General features: G+C 35.3%; 1 protein-coding gene across 6 annotated transcripts in view; it reads left to right on the top strand.

Annotated features, from left to right (window-relative positions):
* The window catches only part of CTNND2 (catenin delta 2), a 1,127,657-nt gene that overhangs the window by 581,411 nt on the left and 526,132 nt on the right, over positions 1 to 20,114 (top strand). For all 6 annotated transcript variants that reach the window (XM_043973915.1, XM_043973925.1, XM_043973939.1 and 3 more), the window contains 2 exons: positions 13,220 to 13,254; positions 13,661 to 13,777. In XM_043973915.1, coding sequence (XP_043829850.1) covers positions 13,220 to 13,254; positions 13,661 to 13,777 — 152 coding nt within the window. The remainder of the gene's footprint in view (positions 1 to 13,219; positions 13,255 to 13,660; positions 13,778 to 20,114) is intronic.

Raw genomic sequence — 20,114 nt, 5'->3', positions numbered from 1 at the left:
TCGTAGTCGTAGTCGTAGTCGTAGTCGTAGTCGTAGTCGTAGTAGGCCTCCACCAGTCTCGGACGACCATGGATCAGCGCCTTGAAGAGCCACAGGCCACAATGTGGCTATGCAGTCCAATATGGGAGCCGCAGCTCCTGAGTGACTTATAACTGGTAACTGCCACATCCCGTGTTGTATCTACTCCATGAGGAGTAGCTGGAGTGTCCTCTCCAGGGCACTAGCCTGGGCGGATCAATATGGAAAACAAACTGTTGCCCATGCAGCAGGTTTTCCCTCTCCGTGACATTGGTGGATCCAAAGGAGAGGCAGAGCCAATACATGGTAGGCATTTAATAAATGTTTATTGACTAGAATTATAGATTTTTGTAGAATGGAAGTGAATTTCAAAAGATCTCTGTCTGCATCTCCCTTCTTGAAGCAATGAATCTCTCACCATCAGGACAGAGAGCTTTTTATTTTTTCTTTGGATAATCTATAAGGATAGAATTTCCAAAGATGTACTTGTTATATGTTTAGTACTTAATCATTAAAAATATACAAATATGATATATTCATACAGATTTTCTACCAAGATAATTCTATATGCACATATATGTATGCATATATATGTCATTACCACTTTTTGATGGCCATATTATATAAGGATAAATATTTAACTCTCATGCTTGTTGTATTGTACATAAATAATGGGCAAAGGAACAAACATATTTGCAATATGGTATGCTTTATTGCTACAAAATAATTGCACTCCCCCCCCCTCCAAAAATAGTGCTGTATACAACTATTGAAAACCAAAAGGAACAAAATGCTAATAAGAACTCATGAGGATTCAAGACAGTAACTTTAGGCAGCTATTTATATTTCTGCTATTTGCCCTGATTGAATGTGATCTTCTTAAGGAAGGGAGTGATTGAATGTGAACTTGTTAAGGGAGGGAGTCTTTCTTCTTTTTTGTTTTTGTATCTCAAGAACTCAGCACAGAGCCTGGAGCCTAGCAGTTACTTAACAAGAATGACTGGAATAGCTGATTTATAGCATGATTTGATGGAGAAGGTGCTGAGTTGGGAATGAGAAAAACTTGGGTTCAAATCCTGTTGCTGATATTCCCTAGGTAGATGACCATGGGAAAACATTAATCTCCCTAATGCACTCTTTTTTTCATCCTGTAAGTTAGTCTGTTAGTAAATCAGCAAACACTTATTAAGGAGCTGTTTCTCCAACGTTTTGGTCTCAGGAGCGATTTGGCTCTTAAAAAATTTTCAAGGACCCTGAGGAGCTTTTGTTTGTGTGCACTACATCTATCAATATTTATTGCATTAGAAGTTAAAACTGATACTTCTAAAATATTTATTTAATAAAGTTTTTAAATAATAATAACATGTTAACATAAAATATTTATGGGAAATAATTGTATTTTCAAAAATATTGAGGCATTATTTTACATATTTTTGCAAATCTCTCTAATATCTGGCTTACCAGAAGAAAGCTATTTTATAACTTGTTCTGCATTTAATCTGTCATGATATGTTTTTTGGTTAAGGTATGTGAAGAAAATTCTGCCTCACAAAGATGTGTGGTTAGAAAAGGGAGGAATATTTTAATAGACAAATAATATCATGGTATCATTATGAAAATCATTTTGACATCAAGGACCTTATAAGAGGATCTTAGGAATTCCCATGGCCCTCAATACATTAATAACAATAGATTAAACATAACTACATTGAGCCATTGAGCCTCTTTAGCATTATTGCCACTACCAATTTATCACCATTGACCCTGTAAGTCAGTATCCCCTACTTTTGGTCCTTTTTTTTCAGGGCAATGAGGGTTAAGTGACTTGCCCAGGGTCACACAGCTAGTAAGGGTCAAGTGTCTGAGGCCAGATTTGAACTCAATTCCTCCTGAATCCAGGGCCAGTGCTTTATCCACTGTGCCACCCAGCTGCCCCTATTTTGGTCCTTTTAATATAATCTTTCAGTCCAGTAAAGTTCTAGACTTGAATTCAGGAAAAAATGGGTTCAAATCCTACCACTAATACTTATTACCTGTATGAACATGGGATAGTCACTTAAAATCTCTGAGATGGAGTTTCTTCATCTATAAAATGTAAGCTATAAAATGCTACCTACCACACAAAATTATTATGGTCAAATGAGATATTATATATATATATATATGTATGTATATTTCAGTTTTTTTCAAAACCTTAAAGTACCATATAACTGTAAGTAATTATAGTTATTTTTTCTAATCTAATGTTGTATCAGGAGTGCAGTAACCTGTGTATAGCTTCAGGAATTCAGTATAAAAGTCCCTGACTTCACCCTACCCATGTTTCTCAGCCTCCATCCTGTATGTCCTGCACCTTACATGTGAGTGCATCCTAAGACTTCATACTTGGATCTTTTCTGTATATGCCTCCTCTCTGTGGGTGGCCCCAGCAACTCCAAGGGGTTCAATGATCCTGTCTAAATAGATGAGTGTTACATCTATATACCCTGTTTTAGCTTCTCTCCTGAACTTTAGTTCTGCATCACCATCTATTGAACCATCCTTATTGAAAGTCCCACTGGTATATTAAACTCAATTGGTCCAAAAAAAAAACCTGATTCTCTTTCCCTTCCCCAAAAGCTGCCCCTTTTCTCAACTCCTCAGTTTTTATTAAGATAACCACCATCCTTCTCATTACCCAGGTTTTCAATCTCAGAGACATCTTTTACTCTTCTCTCACCTTCCATATCCAATTAGTTATCATGTTTTATCAAGGAAACCACCACAATGTCTCTCATATCTAACCCTAACTCTGACTATTCAACTCATAAGCTCCAATCTTTGTTCAGGTCCTCATTATCCCCCGCTGAATTCTTCCTTCGTCTCCCTGCCTCAATTCTTTCCTCTCTCTAATCCATCTTCTAGCCAGCTGCCATGTTGATATTCCTAGAGCAGAGGTCAGGTCATAGTCAAAGAGCTCCAGTTGCTCCCTATTGTCTCTAGGTTAAATAACAGCTTCTCCACTGGTCCTTGAAAGCCCTCACCATCTGGGTCTAGCCTTCTTTTTCAGATTTATTGCCCATTATTCCCCTCCATATTCTCTATAGTCTGGACAAACTAAACTACTTTATGCTCTCCTAAACACCATTCCATCTTTTCTCTCTGTGCCTTTACATAAGTTGTCCCCAGTGTCTGGAATTCTCCCATCCTTCTTTACCTCTGCCTTTTAGATTCTCCTTTTCCCATCAGAGCTTAGCACAAAAGCCACCTACCAAATGAGGACTTTGCTGATCTCTCCAATTATTTGTAGGCACCCTACCCAACCCAATTATTTGTATTCATTTGCATGTGTACTTTTAATTTTCTTCATGGGTTACTAACATCTTATAGAATGATGATATAGAGTTTCTTCTCTTTGCTCCTGACATGGTTGGAGGTGTTAATGGCTAACAAACTATTCCCCAAATTAATCAAAGCCATCCCAAAGGAACTCTTCTACTCCAGTCTTCATAAATTGTCATTAACAGCATTTATTCTATCTTCTTCCATCACATAAGAGAATAAGAAATATCCATACTCCTCATTAGGGATCCTCCCTGCGTGGGCCCTTGAATATACTATTTCACATCTCTCCAGGACTTTGTTCCAGCAAGTATTGTTCTCTTTTTTGTGCATCTTCAATCTCTCAACATTTAGTGGTTCCTTGTTCCATAACTTTCTTTCTCTGGTCTTCTATTCCCATCCAACTACTATTCTATAACTCTTCTCTTCACTGCCAACTTTCTTTCTTTTCTTTTCTTTTTTTTTTTTTTTGCGGAACAATGGGAGTTAAGTGACTTGCCCAGGGTCACACAGCTAGTAAGTGTCAAGTGTCTGAGGCCAGATTTGAACTCAGGAACTCCTGAATCCAGGGCCAGTGCTTTATTCACTGCACCACCTAGCCACCCCTCAACTTTCTTTATAAAGTTATTATTCACTCATTTTCATCTCAACACATTATAAACTGAAATTGGCCTGTACCAATATAGTGATGTTGTTCTCTCCAGTGTCACTGATGACGTCTTTCTTAATCACTAGATAGATAGTCTTTTGTCATATCCTCATCCTCATTGACCTCTTTTCCATGTCTAAGTGTGCTTACCTCTCTTAGACTCAGGCATTGCTTGCTCCTTTTTCTCCTATTTATCTGACTACTTTTACTTTCAATATTTCTTCCTTTTCAAATGTTTCTTCTTTGGTTGTTCTCAAACTGTTCTTGTCATTGACCCTCTTCTCCTTGATCTTTATAATTTCTCTGAGCAATCTTATTCATGGTTATGGTTTCAGTTATCAATCTCCATGTAGAAAAATCCCAATTTTGTATTTCCAATTTTAATCTCTCTTCCAAGGTCTAAAACTATAACTCCAATTGCTTAGAGACTTCTATACCACAATGTTCCAACAGAGCCTCAAATTCAAAACCAAGCTCTTTACCTTCTGTATTTGCTATTTCTTTTTTTTTTTTTTAGTTAGGCAATTGGGGTTAAGTGACTTGCCCAGGGTCACACAGCTAGTAAGTGTTAAGTGTCTGAGGCCAGATTTGAACTCAGGTACTCCTGACTCCAGGGCCGGTGCTCTATCTACTGCACCACCTAGCTGCCCCTCTGTATTTGCTATTTCTATTAAAGACATAGCCATTTTCTTCTTTTCCTGTATTTAAAACATGACTGTAATCTTACACTCTTCTCATTCACCTATCAGTTCTAATTGGTTCTGTTAAGTAGTCTAGTAAGTGTTAAGTGTCCAATTCCAGATTTGAACTCAGGTCCTCCTGAATCCAGGTCCAGTGCTCAATCTACTGTGCTACCTAGCAGCCCCTTTCCTCTTCCTTTGTAAACACAATGGTCATAACTTTAGGTTCCATGACAGGATGTCAGAGAACACAGCTTTGTTCAATATTTGGGGAACCATGTAAGTTATAACATATAGCAAGTTCTGTTAATTCTACTTCCCAAAAATCTCTTCACTGTTTTCCTCTTTTTGTTGTTATTTCATCATCTAAATGCATTCATTACTACTTACCTGTATTATTTTAATAGGTTCCTAAAAGGCTGCCTTCACTCTCAGCCTGTTGATTATGTATAGATTTAGTCAAATTCTTCCTCTTCCCAAAGATTCTTCAGTGTCTCCTTTTTGCTTGCTAAACAATGCTCAGACCCCACGGCCTTGTATTCAGGGACCCACAAAATCTCGTACCACCCTAATTTTATAGATAACAAATGCATAGCCCTATTGCATACTCTATACTCTGGCCAAACTTGACTATTCTCCATCTCCAAACATGTCATTTGCTTTTCCTACTTTTGTTCAAGCTATTCTCTACACTTGCACTACTTCCTTCCTGTACATACTTGTTGAACCTTAAAAATTTAATAAGACCCAGTAAGAGATGATTGACTGTTTATTAACCTGACTTCACGTCAGAAAACCTAATTCAAACCATGTATCTGCCATTAATTAGTCTTGTAACTTTCAATGTATTTAACCTCACTTGGCTTCAGTTTCTTAATTTATAAAATGGAGATAATATCTCTTCTACCAAACATTTTAGTTTGGTTTGAGAAAATAGTTATAGGAAATTGCAAAAGGAAAACTACTAAATCTTATATAAGTGTGAGTTGTTCATGTCCTTAATTATTTCTGAAACCCTTGGCCTCATCATTACTAAACTATTCTTTGCCCCATTCCCCTATGGCCCTGATTTCTTTGGGTCTAACTAATTCATATTAAGATGCTAAAATGGGAAAAATTTTAAAAATAATAAAAAAGGTGTTAAGGAGGGTTAATGCATTCCTGTTCCTATGTTTTATTTTTCCATTTGGTGAGGCAATCAGGGTTAAGTGACTTGCCTAGGGTCATATAGCTAGTAAGTATTAAGTGTCTGATGCCGGATTTGAACTCAGGTCCTCCTGAATCCAGGTCCAGTGCTCAATCTACTGTGCTACCTAGCAGCCCCTTCCTTTGTAAACACAATGGTCATAAATTTCCTCTTCCTTTGTAAACACAATGGTAATAAATTTAGGTTCCATGACAGGATGTCAGAGAACACAGCTTTGTTCAATATTTGGGGAACCATGTAAGTTATAATATATAGCAAGGTATTTCCTCTGTGAGAATTGGAATGATACCCCCTGATAGGAGGAATATAGTGAGCTCTGACCTGAAAAGAAACCATGTGACTTTAGCATCTGGAAATGACCTTTTCTGGGGTTTCAAAGGTCAGTTTGGTGTCAGGAAGTGATGTTTGCTCATGGGTCCTGTCAATCAGAGCTACCAGCCAATTAGCTTGTAGCTGTGTGGGTGGACAGCTCTGTTTCTGGTTTCTCAGCATTGGGTCTTTGGGTTCCTGACCTCGGTATGGCAGGTAGGACTCTGGGGTCTCTTAGGCATAGTTAGATTTTTACCACTCTCTCTCCTCACCAACTTCTGATGCACTTTTAATAAATACTTAAAAGTCTAAACTCTTGCTAAAGCTTCTAATTTAAGGTGACTACTCATTATATTTTAGACATAATAGCTAGAATTGTAGCCACTTACACCTCAGTTTGTTACTGTAACTCTTATATTTATTCTTAGAGAAAGTATGTTTTAGATTTTCTTATTTTTTCACAGCTTGTCTTGAAGTAGAATTCAAGAAGTCATTAACTATGTTATGTGACCAGAGTCTCCTAAAATAGTAGTCTCCAATTTTTTTATTCAGTATTCCTTTCAGTTAAAAAAATAAGCAGATAATCCAACAAATATATATTTAATTATTTATAATTTATTTAAATGTCCTACTGTATATTACTGATGTGTAATAAGATACATAAAATGGTCCATTTTTGTAACAAAGTACATGATTCCTGAGGGATGGTAGAGAATGATATGCCCACCTTGTAAGCATACAGTTTACCATTAAAACTCATGAATATGGAGTAGAGGCTGGGTAGAGCTTTTTTCACAAACTATTCTGTACTATATATTTTAACCAGAACTGAAATGAATCAGCATTGTATAAGAGGCTTGCCTTCTCTTATGGCAAGTTCAGGAATTTGCCTTTCACTGTGTCTACTTGATTTCATAAAACAAAACACAAAACAAAACAAAATGAAAATTCCTTAACAAAATTTCCCTAACAATAACAACTGTCTAAAAGTGGAATGGCTTGGGGCAGCTTGGTGGAACAGTGGGTAAAGCACTAAGCCCTGGAGTAAGGAAGACCTGAGTTCGAAGCCAGCCTTAGACACTTACTAGCTGTGTGACCCTGAGCAAGTCACTTAACCCTGACTATATGACTATGTGACATATATATACACATATATACATATACCTACACCTATACCTATATACATATATACACACACACAAATATGTATATGTGTGTGTGTGTGTGTGTGTGTGTGTGTGTGTGTGTGTGTGTATGAATGGCTTGCCTTGGGAGGCAGCTTTTGAAAAGGCTTCTCTCTCCTTAGAGGTCTAGAAAGTGCCTGGCTGGATACTTATTCAGCATGGTCTAATTTGAGGATGAGTTGGATTACATAGTTTACTGCAGGAACCTTCCCTTTTGTAACACCATGATTCTATATCTTTTTGAGAGAAAAGAAAATGAATTAGATTATATCAGGATAGAATTTCTTTTCTCACCCCTTAAAAGTAGTAAGGCCGAGTAGGACATAATCATTTTACCATTTTGAGGATATTACGAGAAGTGTTCTGAGAAGTGTTAGGGTTAGTTTCAAAGAAGAACAGAAAATATTCTAACCCTATACAAAACCAGGGTGCATGTTTGAAATTTCTTGAAATCTTTAAAATCAAGTCCATGTTGACAATATAGAAGTTAGAAAAGATTTTGCTTGTCAATAATGTATTATTATTGAAAATAAAATGATGCATTAAGAGGGGAAAAATTAGCTTCAAGGTTGAGAAGTTGTTTCCACTCCCAATGCTGTAACTGACTGATTTGAACTATTTTGCTTACTTTATAACATGACCACCATCATCAAAAACATATTATTATGAAGCAAAGATCCAGGAGTCTTAATCCATGCTAGAACCTCAGAACACATCACTTTTTACCCCTTTATTGTCCGGATAAGGAAACTAAAATCCAGATTGGTTAAGTGACTTGTCCATTATCACAGTGGTAGTAAGTAGCAGATCAAATGTTTGAAACCTCATCTTTTGACTCCAAATATAATACTATCCTTTCTTCATGGTGCCTTTGACATTTCTCACATTCTTAAAATAGACCTGCCTTAGGGGGGAAAAATTATTCTGCTTATAATAAATGTATAATGTGGGTTTACTTTTCAAATGAACTTTTCAATGCTAAAAGGTAGAGATTTGTAATATGTTCCATGAAGCTGTGTTTATTAAAAGTAAATAAGAGGGGAAACTAGGTGGCACAGTGGATAGAGCACTGGCCCTGGATTCAGGAGGACCTGAGTTCAAATCTGGCCTCAGACATTTGACACTTACTAGCTGTGTGACCCTGGGTAAGTTACTTAACTTCAATTACCTCACCAAAAAAGAAAAAAGTAAATAAATAAGAATGTGGTTACATATCATTTCATGATTATCATTGTCATAAATCACTATTGTTTATCCCTCAGGAAGTTTCAAACTCAGTTCCTAATTGGCTGCTAATAGATAAGTCCAGTAGGAAATACTCTGGAAAGGAGAAATATCTCTTAAAGTAGAGTTCTTACATTCATTTGCATCAGACATGGATTTAAAGACAAGAATCTTGTTCATTTCATACATTTATTCAGGGTCTACTGCCAACAAGAAGATTAAAGATATCAAAGCCTTTTGCTCTTATAAAACCAATGAGTTATTCATAGCAGTTCCTTGAATAGAGCAACAAATCTGTTAAAATAGCTGTACAGAGAAGATCATTATCAAAATAATGCCTATCGCTTCCTAGTATCAAGATTGCTCATCAGTTACTGACATTCTGAGGGGGAAATATAGGTAAGGTATATAAAGGGATTGTGTCTGAAAGCCATTGCTTGCTGTAACATATTCACCATATATTTAAGAGTTCACTCAAAATAATGATGTCAAAATAAAACTATTGACATCATAATTCATCTAGATTAACTTCCCTCAGCATGCTTTCAGATGAAGGTATAACTTGCTACCTGGGCATGACTCTCTTTCCTTATGTATGTATGCTACAGAAAGATATCATTATAGATAGATACCTATAAATGTGCAAGTATTGTTTTATGCATTACATTATAGAATTGGGGCATATTCAAAAGAATTATAAGGGAAAACATATTATATTTTATTGTTATGGTTCAAAAATCTTCAATTCTTCATGACTCTGTATAGGGTTTTCTTGGCATTAATATTGGATAGGTTGGCCATTTCCTTCTCCAGTAGATTAAGGTAAACAGAGTTTAAGTGACTTACCCAGTGTCACATAGCTAATGAGTATCTGAGGCCAGATTTGAACTCAGATCTATACTGACTACAGGTCAGGCTCTCTATCCACTGAGTCACCTAGTTGCTTCTAAGGCAAACAGAGGTTAAATGACTTATCCAGGGTCACACAGCTAGTAATTGTCTGGGGCTAGAATTGAACTCATTTTCCTGACTCCAAGCCCAACTTTCTATCCACTGAGCTAGCAAGTTGCCTTACTGTCCATTGTATACCAAAACATAAGTACTAAGTTATTATAAAGAGCTATACATTTGACTTACAAGGATGAAATTTAAAAACCCATGTACATATAGCAGCATTTATGTAATTATTTTTACATATATGTATACATGTGGGTTATGCTTACATAGAGGTGCATATGTGTATACACATGTTCTTACACACATACATGCTTCTAATAAATATGCATGTAAAATTTATATGTACATACTCTTGCAGTATACAGACAGTATTACATACTCAAATGCACAAGTGGTTCTGTGATCTAATCAATCTGGAAGTTCTCTGGAACAATACTGATTTCACCTAATTAATATCTGACCATTTTTTGTGACACTTATCCATGACTTCCATAAATGTTCCACAGAGGATTCTCTCAATATGCTATGAATTCTATGATTTCTCCTGACATCAAGAAGGTACCACAAGGTTACTCTGGATGTCCACCTGCTACCCCTTTCACATGACCTTCCCATCTTCTCTTATCATTAAATGCCTTAATTACATTCTTTTTTACTTCTCTCTTAGAGTTTTGCATTAGTCATATTTTAAGTACACTCAAATCTACAATTTGCCTTTACTTTTCACTCTGTGTGATATTAATTTTTAGGGTTTTTTTGCTAACCATTATACTTTATGCCTTGGTATCATATATCAGTACTGATAGAATATAGATATTAAATAATATTAACATTTGCTTTTGTGGGAAGCTTGGAGTTATTGGAGTTTTGTAATTCCCCAAAGGTAATCCAGCCTGCCACTTTCCTGTTCTACTCTAGACCCAAATAATTTTCTCTCTGGAATGTATGCCTCAAATAGTCATGGACATATTAAAATGTATAGGTTTCCAGCCAAATGAATGTTGCAATCTATGCAATAGAAATTCTTTGGCCATTTGGTCTTTTCTCTGTGAATGTCAGGTCAAATTCTGATTGATGACAAAATTTTCCCAAGAGGCTATGCAATATTCTGGCCCTTAAGGAACTCAACATAATGTCATGTACAAACAGGATCATCTGAAGGACCTCATCATTTAAGAAAGATCCCTATTCAACTTGACTTCTGTGCTCATTGTCTTCCATCATATCAGTTAACAAATTCAATAAACATAATCATATGTTCTTTTTTTGTCTCAGCTCATTGAAGAGAGATTGTCCTATTATATAAAATGATTATGATGTTGATGTAAAAAGTCTTCAAGGCAACACTTCATTCTACCTTTTCAAATTTTTTTTTCAGATTTACAAAACAATAAGTACATTGGGATTGTCTCTTTTCTACATCTTTGAGTTAATTTTTAAATATTAATGATGATGCATGTTTTGAATACTACTTGAAAAAAATCTAATTATTCCCTACTAATTCTCTCTTGAAAGACGCCCTTGGTTCATGGATAAGGATTTTGTATAAATGAGAAAGTAGACATATGGTTGAGTAGCTATTTAAGTTTTACTGGACACTATTTTTTCAGTTACTAGGGTCTGAGATATTCTCCATACCCATGGTAACTTCCCCTCCTTCTTATATTTTGTTTCTTGGTCCCCCAATTCCTTCATAATTGTTGCTTCCAGCACTGAACTCTTTTTTGAACACAGTTCAATCAAGATATTCTTCCCACATTTGTGCTCTCTAGGCTATTTCTAGCTCTTCTTTAAGCAAATCTAGGATTGTGGCATTAAGGACCAAGTATAGGGTTTCTGCTTTCATTGATGGAGAAAACCATTTGTTGTAATGCTTTTCAAAAAATATTTTCTTAATTTTTCTTCTCTTTGCTTTCTTCCTTTCATGTTCACCCTTAAATATGCCTGAGATTTCTTTACTTCAAAATTTTATCCAGTTTTCTTTCTTTTTTTTTTTGATGGGGGAGGGGTGTCAATGAGGGTTAAGTAACTTGCCCACGGTCACACAGCTAGTAAGTGTCAAGTATCTGAGGTCAGATTTGAACTCAGGTCTTCCTGAATCCAAGGCCTGTGCTTTATCCATTGTGCCACCTACCTTCGCTCCCCCCCCCATTCTCTTTAAAGTGATCTTCCACTGTTTATCTCTGCCTTGTTAGAAAATACTAATCACAATTTCAAAAATCCTTATTCATAAGAATACCAACCCAATATTGCTTCTCTCTTCATCTGGCAAGTAACTCAGGTGTTTGCTTAATTCAGGGTCTTTCAGAGTCCTTTCTTTTGGTATCCTTCTTGCAATTCATTTACATTGATTAGACTTCTGGCTGAAGTAATTATAATCCCTGTTGATATCATTTCTTCTCTCTTTCCTCCAGTTTTTGATTGTCAATTGCTTGTTTGGATTGTTTATTGTTAACTTATTTGGATTATACCCATTGACCATACCATTAATTAAAAAGTCAATGGCATTTATATATGTGTTTGCATTTTTATATACAAATATAATTCAGCTCTTCAAAAATTTTTGAACTTCATGTGATGCATGTGATGCTTTCTATAATGTAGAATGCCAAAAGTCAAATATAGCTCATAAAGTATAAGAAAAAAAAGAGAGGCAAGCCCATACATTTGTGTTTAAGGACAAGTAGTTAGCATAAATGAATATGGGCACTATCCTTTAGGAGAGATATCTACCTCAAAGTGTTTTTGAAACAACCCATTACCAACAAATTGGTAATTGAGCTTGAAATTATCTGAGTGCTAAAAATGACATGAAAAATATTAAGTACATTAAATGTACTTTATATATTCATATCAGAATAGGTAATAATTTAGCTTCAAATTCTATCAATAATATTATTACAATAAAAAGTTAATCCTAATTTATCAATATGAGGGCACTGTGTAAAATGCCTAAAGAGAGATAGTAGATATATTTTACTTCCCATTATTGTATGCAAAGGAGTCTTCTTTATGTCTTGGACCCCTTTTGCAGTCTTAAGAAGCTTATGGATGGGCCCTTTCTCAGAATAATGCTTTTCAATGTATAAAACAAAATACATAGGAATACAAGAAAGACCAATTATATTAAAATAAAACTATTAAAACATTAAAATGAAAATAACTACATGTTCTAGACTGCAGGTTAAGAATCGTTGCTTTATATTGATATAGACAAACTACCAAAAGATGTGTTATATATATTCTATACATTGCATTCTTCTCAAAGCCTATGGCAAGATTCAAAATATAAAAACACCATTTAAATACTTTTTAAAATATCTATAATTGGGGCTGACTCTAGTAGAATGAAACTGTAATTATCTATTTGTTTTTATCCAAAATATTCATATCAATGTTAAGGATAATTTTCTTTTCCATGGTCTTTTATGAAAATGCTTTAATAGTAGCCTTTTCATTCATGAAAATTGGCACAGTAATACTTGCTATTTATGATGAATATAACCTAATTGTACATTAATTTGAATATCAAATAAATCAGTCCATTTTCAGAGATGATGTAGGAAAAGACAGAGATTCCACATATTTCCTAAAATGTGCTTTTGTATATTGTAATATAGATTCATTTAAAAAAATCAACATTATACATATTTATTCTCCTTTTTTGCAGTTCAACAGAAGAACAGTTTCACTGGCAAACACAAGGTAAAGTATAGAATTGTGGTAGAAATTTGGAGTTATAAATAAATCAAAATAAATTTCGTATTACTTATGAAATAGAAGATATAAAGATGAGCAAGGCAATACCCTGAAATTAAACTTTCAATTCTTCCTAAAATAACCCCTTTATTTAGATAAGTGTGATTGGAAAGGATTTGGTTAAGTTCTTGTCAATTTCTTACTTAATTTAATATCCCCAAGAGAAATGATCTTAATTGTCCCTGACCTAAAAAAAAGAGAGAGGAGTTGGGAGGGGGAATAGAACGTGATGGTGATCTGAGAAATTACTGAGGCAAAAATATTTCATCAGGCTGCTTTTGACTTTCAAATAATGAAAAAATAGAAGATAGTGTTGATTATGGGCTATTTTTTTTGTATTTTCTTTAAATAGATGGTCAGAAGGATATAGAGGATGAACTCACAACTGGTCTTGAACTGGTAGACTCCTGTATTAGATCACTTCAGGAATCAGGAATACTCGATCCGCAGGACTATTCAACTAGTGAAAGTAAGTTTAAAGTACCTTTCCTTCTTTGTCTGCTGTTCTGTATTTACTTTTTGAAAAAGGTTAGCAGTGTTTCAAATTTTAAAAAAAAAGCATTGTGTTAGTCCAGCCCTCATTTCCTCATTCAACATAGAACATTTAAATTATTTAAATTAACTATTAATTGTATATTTATACACATGTTATCATATTCAAAGGCCAAATATTTTCACAGTTACTAGTCCAACAAAAAGAATGAATATTTTACAAAAATCTAAAAGCAATTCACCAATTTTCTGTGTTCGATAATTCATTCCAATTACTCTTTAAAATATCTTTATGTAACTGTGAAAATAAGATGTCACAAATTGTCTATGCTAAATAAGAACATTAAAATCATATCAAAATAAATAAATAATCATATGAGAGTTTTGATATTTGCAAATGAATAGAAAATATGGGTAGTTAAATGAATTTGTGTTACATTTTTTGCTCAAAGTAATGAAAAACAAATATCTCTGAAAATCAAATCATTAAAACATGCACTTGCTATGAGAATTACAATATTAAAAGACAGTAGGATGTCTTATTCTAGATATTTAAAATAGAATTTCTTAAAGACCATCAAGAATGTTCACTTTGAGATGAAAAAAATTTAGAATACAGCAGTCTCCTTATATACTTTTGTATATATACATACAACTTTTGATATTATTCTATGACCTGCATTTAGTCTCTGTAGTTCTATAACCTTTATTATCCATGGAGAATTATAGGACAACATCATCAGGAACAATCAAGACCAATTAAAAATGAAATCTATCCCCTTCAATAAGGTAGGTGGTCTGCTCTTATAATCCTTGCTATCTGTATTTTGTACTCAAAAAGTCATACAACCTTCATGGCCTAAAAGAGGCTCTCTATAAGTACACAATGGTGTACTGTTATCACTGAAATATAAAATGGCAACCTTGAAAAAGACTTCAGAAATCATTTTGTCCAGTTCCTTTATGAGGAATGAATGACTTCATGTTTCACCAAAAAAATGCAAGAGTTTCTTCTTATACCCTCATCCTCAATTCACATTTCCCAAATGCCCCTGACACTGTTTTCTTTCACCCCTGTCTCACATAAAGAGGTGACCCACCTTGCTAAGGCCAACCTTTCTACTTGTATAAGTGATCCCATTTCATCTACTCTTCTCTAACAGACAATGCCCCCTACCATCCTCACTCCCTTATTTGTTTTTAATCTCTCCTTGTCTACTGGCTGCTTCCCTTCCAAATCCTCAAAAATAAATAAAACATAACAATACATCCATCCTTTCTGAATATCATTCTATATTTCAACTCCCCTTTTGGGCTATGCTCATTGAAAAGGTCATCTACCATAAGTAACTTGATTTCCCTTTTTCCTGCTCTCTTCTTAATTTTATTTGGCCTGGCTTCAATTATTCAACTGAACTGTTCTCTCCAAAACTGATAATGGCCTTTTCTTAATCCTCATCCTTTTTGAATTCCCTACAACTTTTGTTGTTATTGATCATCCTCTTCTGAACATTTTCTTCTTTCTTGGTTTTCATGACACTGCTCTATCTTGTTTTCCCCTCTTACCTGTCTGACCTCTCCTCAGTCTCTATTGCAGTATCTTTATCCAGGCTATACCTAGTTAGCATGGGTATCTCACAAGACTCTGTCCTCAACCCTCTTGCTTTCTCCCTCTATACTATTTCACCTGGTGGCCTCATCAAGTCCCATGTATTCAATTATTCTCTCTATGCTGATGATTCTCAGACCTATTTCTCTAACTCTGACCTTTCTCCTGACTTCCCATCTTGCATTTCTGCCTATTAGGATCTGGAACTCACTGTCCCATTGACATGTTAAATTCAGGATGTTCAAATCTGAACTAATTATTTTTCCCCAAAACTTCTCTCCTCTTGACTTCCTTCTCATTTTGAAGGTACAACCATCTTCCTAGTGACCAAAGCTTATATCCTAGGTGTCATCATTGACTCCTCCACCTCTCCCATCCCATATCCAATATGCTACTAAGACCTGTTGATATTCCTTTCACAAAATTTTTCATATTTTACTCCATCTCTCTTTTTTTTTTAATTTTTGCAAGGGCAATGAGGGTTAAGTGACTTGCCCAGGGTCACACAGCTAGTAAGTGTCAAGTGTCTGAGGTCAGATTTGAACTCAAGTCCTCCTGAATCCAGGGCTGGTGCTTTATCGACTGCAAAACCTAGCTGCCCCTCCATCTCTCCTTAATACTGCCACCACTCTGGTGTAGGCTCTCATCATCTCACAACTTGATTATTGAAATAGCCTACTGGTTGGTGTCTATGCCTCAAGGATCTCTCTACTCCAGTACATCTTCCACTCAGCAGCCAAAGTTATCTTCCTAAAACTCAGCTTCAGACCTCTCTCTCTCTCTCTCTCTCTCTCTCTCTCTCTCTCTCTCTCTCTCTCTCTCTCTCTCTCTCTCTCTCTCTCTCTTTCTCTCTCTCTCTCTCAGACACACACACACAGAATCAAACTCCACTAGCTTCCTATCATCCTTTGGTATTTGAATACTTTCACAGCCTCATCCCCTCCTACGTTTCTAGTTTTACACTTTGTCTCCCACCCACCACAGCCCCAAGCCCTGTCTGGTTACACTTGATATTCCTAGCATAAGATGCTCTGTCTCCTGAGTCAGCATTTTAACTGGCTGTCCCCAAGCCTAGAAATGTTTCTACTCCTCATGTCTATTTTCTGGCATCCTAGGCTACTGCAAGTCTCCCTTTTACATGAAATCTTTCCCAATCCATCTTAATTCTAAGGCCTTCTCTCTGTTGATTGTCTTCAATTTACCTGGTAACTGACATGTTTTGCCCCCATTAGAACTCCTTGAAATCTTGAAATATTTGTGTGTGTGTTTTTCTTTCTTTGTATCCCATATGCTTAGAACAGTTTCTGGTACTTAGTGGGTACTTAATAAAAGTTTATTGACTGACCTTGACAATACCACTAAAAAGTAATCATCCAGCTTTTGCTTGAAGATTTTATAATTTTAAAAAGTCCTACCTGTTGAGTCAGCTCATTCCATTTTGGAATAACTCTAGTTGTTAGGACATTCTATATAGGTGTTACTTGCAAGAAGTAACATTCAGAGTTTATTGGTGATTTGTATATTATTGATTTTTAGTCCACTTAACATCTGTCTAAAATGGATGTGCTTCAGTTTAACTTGGGGAGGTAATGAGTTCCTGTATGAACAAATTCACTGAGGCATGAAAATACTAAAAACATAACTGGAAATTTCATGGAATTAAAAAAGTATTTAAGGACTAAAATAATATTTTTCTCTCTTCTGATTTGAAGGTATGATGCTTTTGTTATTCTGAGGATTAAAATTGCCTATGAAATATCTCTATCCTTTTTTCAAAATTTTTGGTAGACTAGAAAATTTTATTTCTTGGTGACCATAATACAAATTTTGTCAGGTAAATTAAAGCAGGTTTATATGTTTGGATTGCTTTTATAAATCTCTTATAAAATGCAATTAGAAACTTAACTGTACTAGCTCATCATTCTAAATGTGAATGGAAGCCATTAGGAAATTGCTGCTGTCAGAGGCCCAAGAAGTGAGAGAATGCAGAAAGAAAACAACTGAAGGACACATACAGAATAGCTTCCTATTATGTATTTTTAAATGTCTTCTTCATGAAAACCCTAACTATATACATTTTCCCACAAAGGATGTCTGCTTTCCCTTCTGTTACATATTATTTTAAGCAGATTATAACTGTCTCCTCAAAAATTATGTCTATTCCTTTAGAAGAAAGTATATTAATGAAAAAGACATAGGCAAAAATATGAAAGTACAGTTTTTTTTTAGATTATGAAGAGGTGGAAGGAATATACATTTCCTAAATTAAAAAAAAAAAGAGTTACTTCTTTCTGTATTATGAATCGCTCCTGGGATTAAGGTCTAAATTTAGAGATTGGGGAAGATGAGTGATAATTTCCATCAAACATATAATTGTGTTTTGTAATTGACAAGGTACCAGAGGTATCCAGAAACCAATTATTATGCTCAGATGAAGCTCAGATATGACAGGGTAAAGGGTTGAGGCTTAAAGGGAGGGAGATATCTCCCAAGCCCTCTGAAACTGGTCAACTTCAGAAAAATTAAAATTTGAAAGGATCAAAATATCCTTAAAGTTTATCCTGGAATTAACTTTACCTTGGGGTCCCAGTGAAGACCATCCCAATCAATCCTCTTCACCTTAGATCCCCAGCAACTACTCAGAAAGTAGGGAGAGGAACAAAAGAGTCAATTATTCAGCAACTAATATATGTGGAACACTAGGTGATGAGAGAAAAATGTGGAGAATAAAGCAATCCCTACTGATAAATCTTCATTGTATCAGGAGAGATAACAATCACAAGCATAAATACATCCAGAATGAATATAAAGAGAAAAATATAACATAGTTCAACATAAGACAATGGAAAAGAGGGCACCAGAAGTTGAGTGAATCAGGAAAGATTTCATGCAATAGTAAGCTGTGTTTTTATGAAAGAGAAGATACTATAAATTGGACTCAAGGACAATGCATTTCCAGTATGGGGGCTGATTACTGCAAAAATGGGAAATGAATAGAGAAAAGACAAAGTTGACTGGACTGCAGAATGTGGGAAGGATTCATTTATATTATAGCTGGAAAAAAATCGGTTGAGTCAGGTTGTGAAGAACTCTAAAAGCAAAATGGAGGAGTTTATATTTTGTCCAAAAAGCACTAGGGAATTGATTGATCAGAGGATTGGCATAGTAAGATTTGGGTTTGAGGAAAATCACTTGAACAGCAGTGGGGAAGATGTACTGAAGTGGGGAGAGACCTAGGAGAGAGACCAATTAGGAGACTATTGCAATACTCTATTAGGTAAAAAGCAATGGGGGTCTGAACTTCAGTGGTAGTAGCAGCTGGTGAGTAAAGAGAAAGAAACAAGTGGATTTAGGAGATATGTAGGTGGAACATGGCAAAATTTGGCAATTAGTTGCATATGTAAGGAGTTAAGGTAACATCAAGGTTACAAACCAAACCAGGGGACTGAAAGAATGGCAGTACCTTGTATAGAAATAGTGAAGATTGGAAATGAGTTAGGTTTGGACTGGACATAGGAAATGGAAATAATAAGGTCTGTTTTGGAAACAATGAGTGTGATATAGCTCCAGAAAATCCAGTTTAAAATATGCAATAAGGAACTAATTGGTGGTGTAGTACTGCAGCTCAAAGGAGAGACTAAGTTGGGTATATATATATATATATATATATATATATATATATATATATATATATATATATATATATATATATATATATATCATCAGTGTAGAAATGATAATTAAACCTAACAGAGCTGATAAAATCACCAAGAGAGAATATATAGAGAGAAACAGAGATGAGGAAAGGGCCCAAGACAGAGTCTGGGAGAGCACCCATAATTAGGGGATGTAATCTTTATGATCAACTAGCAGTGGAGATTGAGTAGCAATATAGGCAGGAAGAAAACCAAAAAATAGTAATTTCTTACAAACTCAGAGAAGAGCATGGGTCAATACTTTGACATGTGACAAAGAAGTTAAGAAGAAGTACTAAGAAAATGCTGAGCACTAGGATTTAACAATTATGAAATCCTTGTTAATTTTGATTGCCAGTGAAGAGAGCAGTTTCAGTTGAGTGATGAGGTCAGAACCCATATTACAAAGGGTTGAGAGGTGAATGAAAGAAGAGGAAGCTAAGATGCCAATTATATACTGCCTTTTCTAGGAGCATTACCTTCCTTTCCAGGGCAGCTAGTTGGCTCAGTGGATAGAGTACTGGGTCTGGAGTCTGGAAGACTCATCTTCCTGAGTTCAAATCTTGTCTCAGACACATACTTGCTGTGTGATCCTGGTCAAGTCACTTAAACCTATTTGCCTCAGTGTCCTCATCTATAAAATGAGCTGGAGAAGGAAATGGCAAACCACTCCAGTATCTTTGCCAAGAAAACCCCAAATGGGGTCATGAAGAGTCAGATACAACCGAAAAACCAAAAAACCTTCCTTTCCACTTATGTCTTCTCAGTTCCTACTTACAAGTACCATTGCTCAGATCACAAGTGATAATATTAGTTATCAGATAGTCATATCTTCATGCTTTTGTTTTTTATTTTAATATTCATTATTAAAATGGGTTTTGTTTGGAGAGTAGAATGGCACAGTAATGTCTTGAAATTTGAGTCAACATTGATGGACAATGAGTTGGGAATGGAATGGAGGAGACCAGGCTGGATTTGGAAATTGCAAAGAGTTCTTTTGTTACCTCCAA

The sequence above is a fragment of the Dromiciops gliroides genome, chromosome 1 (genome assembly GCF_019393635.1).
Source record: "Dromiciops gliroides isolate mDroGli1 chromosome 1, mDroGli1.pri, whole genome shotgun sequence".
NCBI lineage: Eukaryota > Metazoa > Chordata > Mammalia > Microbiotheria > Microbiotheriidae > Dromiciops > Dromiciops gliroides.
The sequence above is the reverse complement of the archived record's forward strand: the minus strand, read 5'-3'. Positions and strand labels throughout refer to the sequence as shown.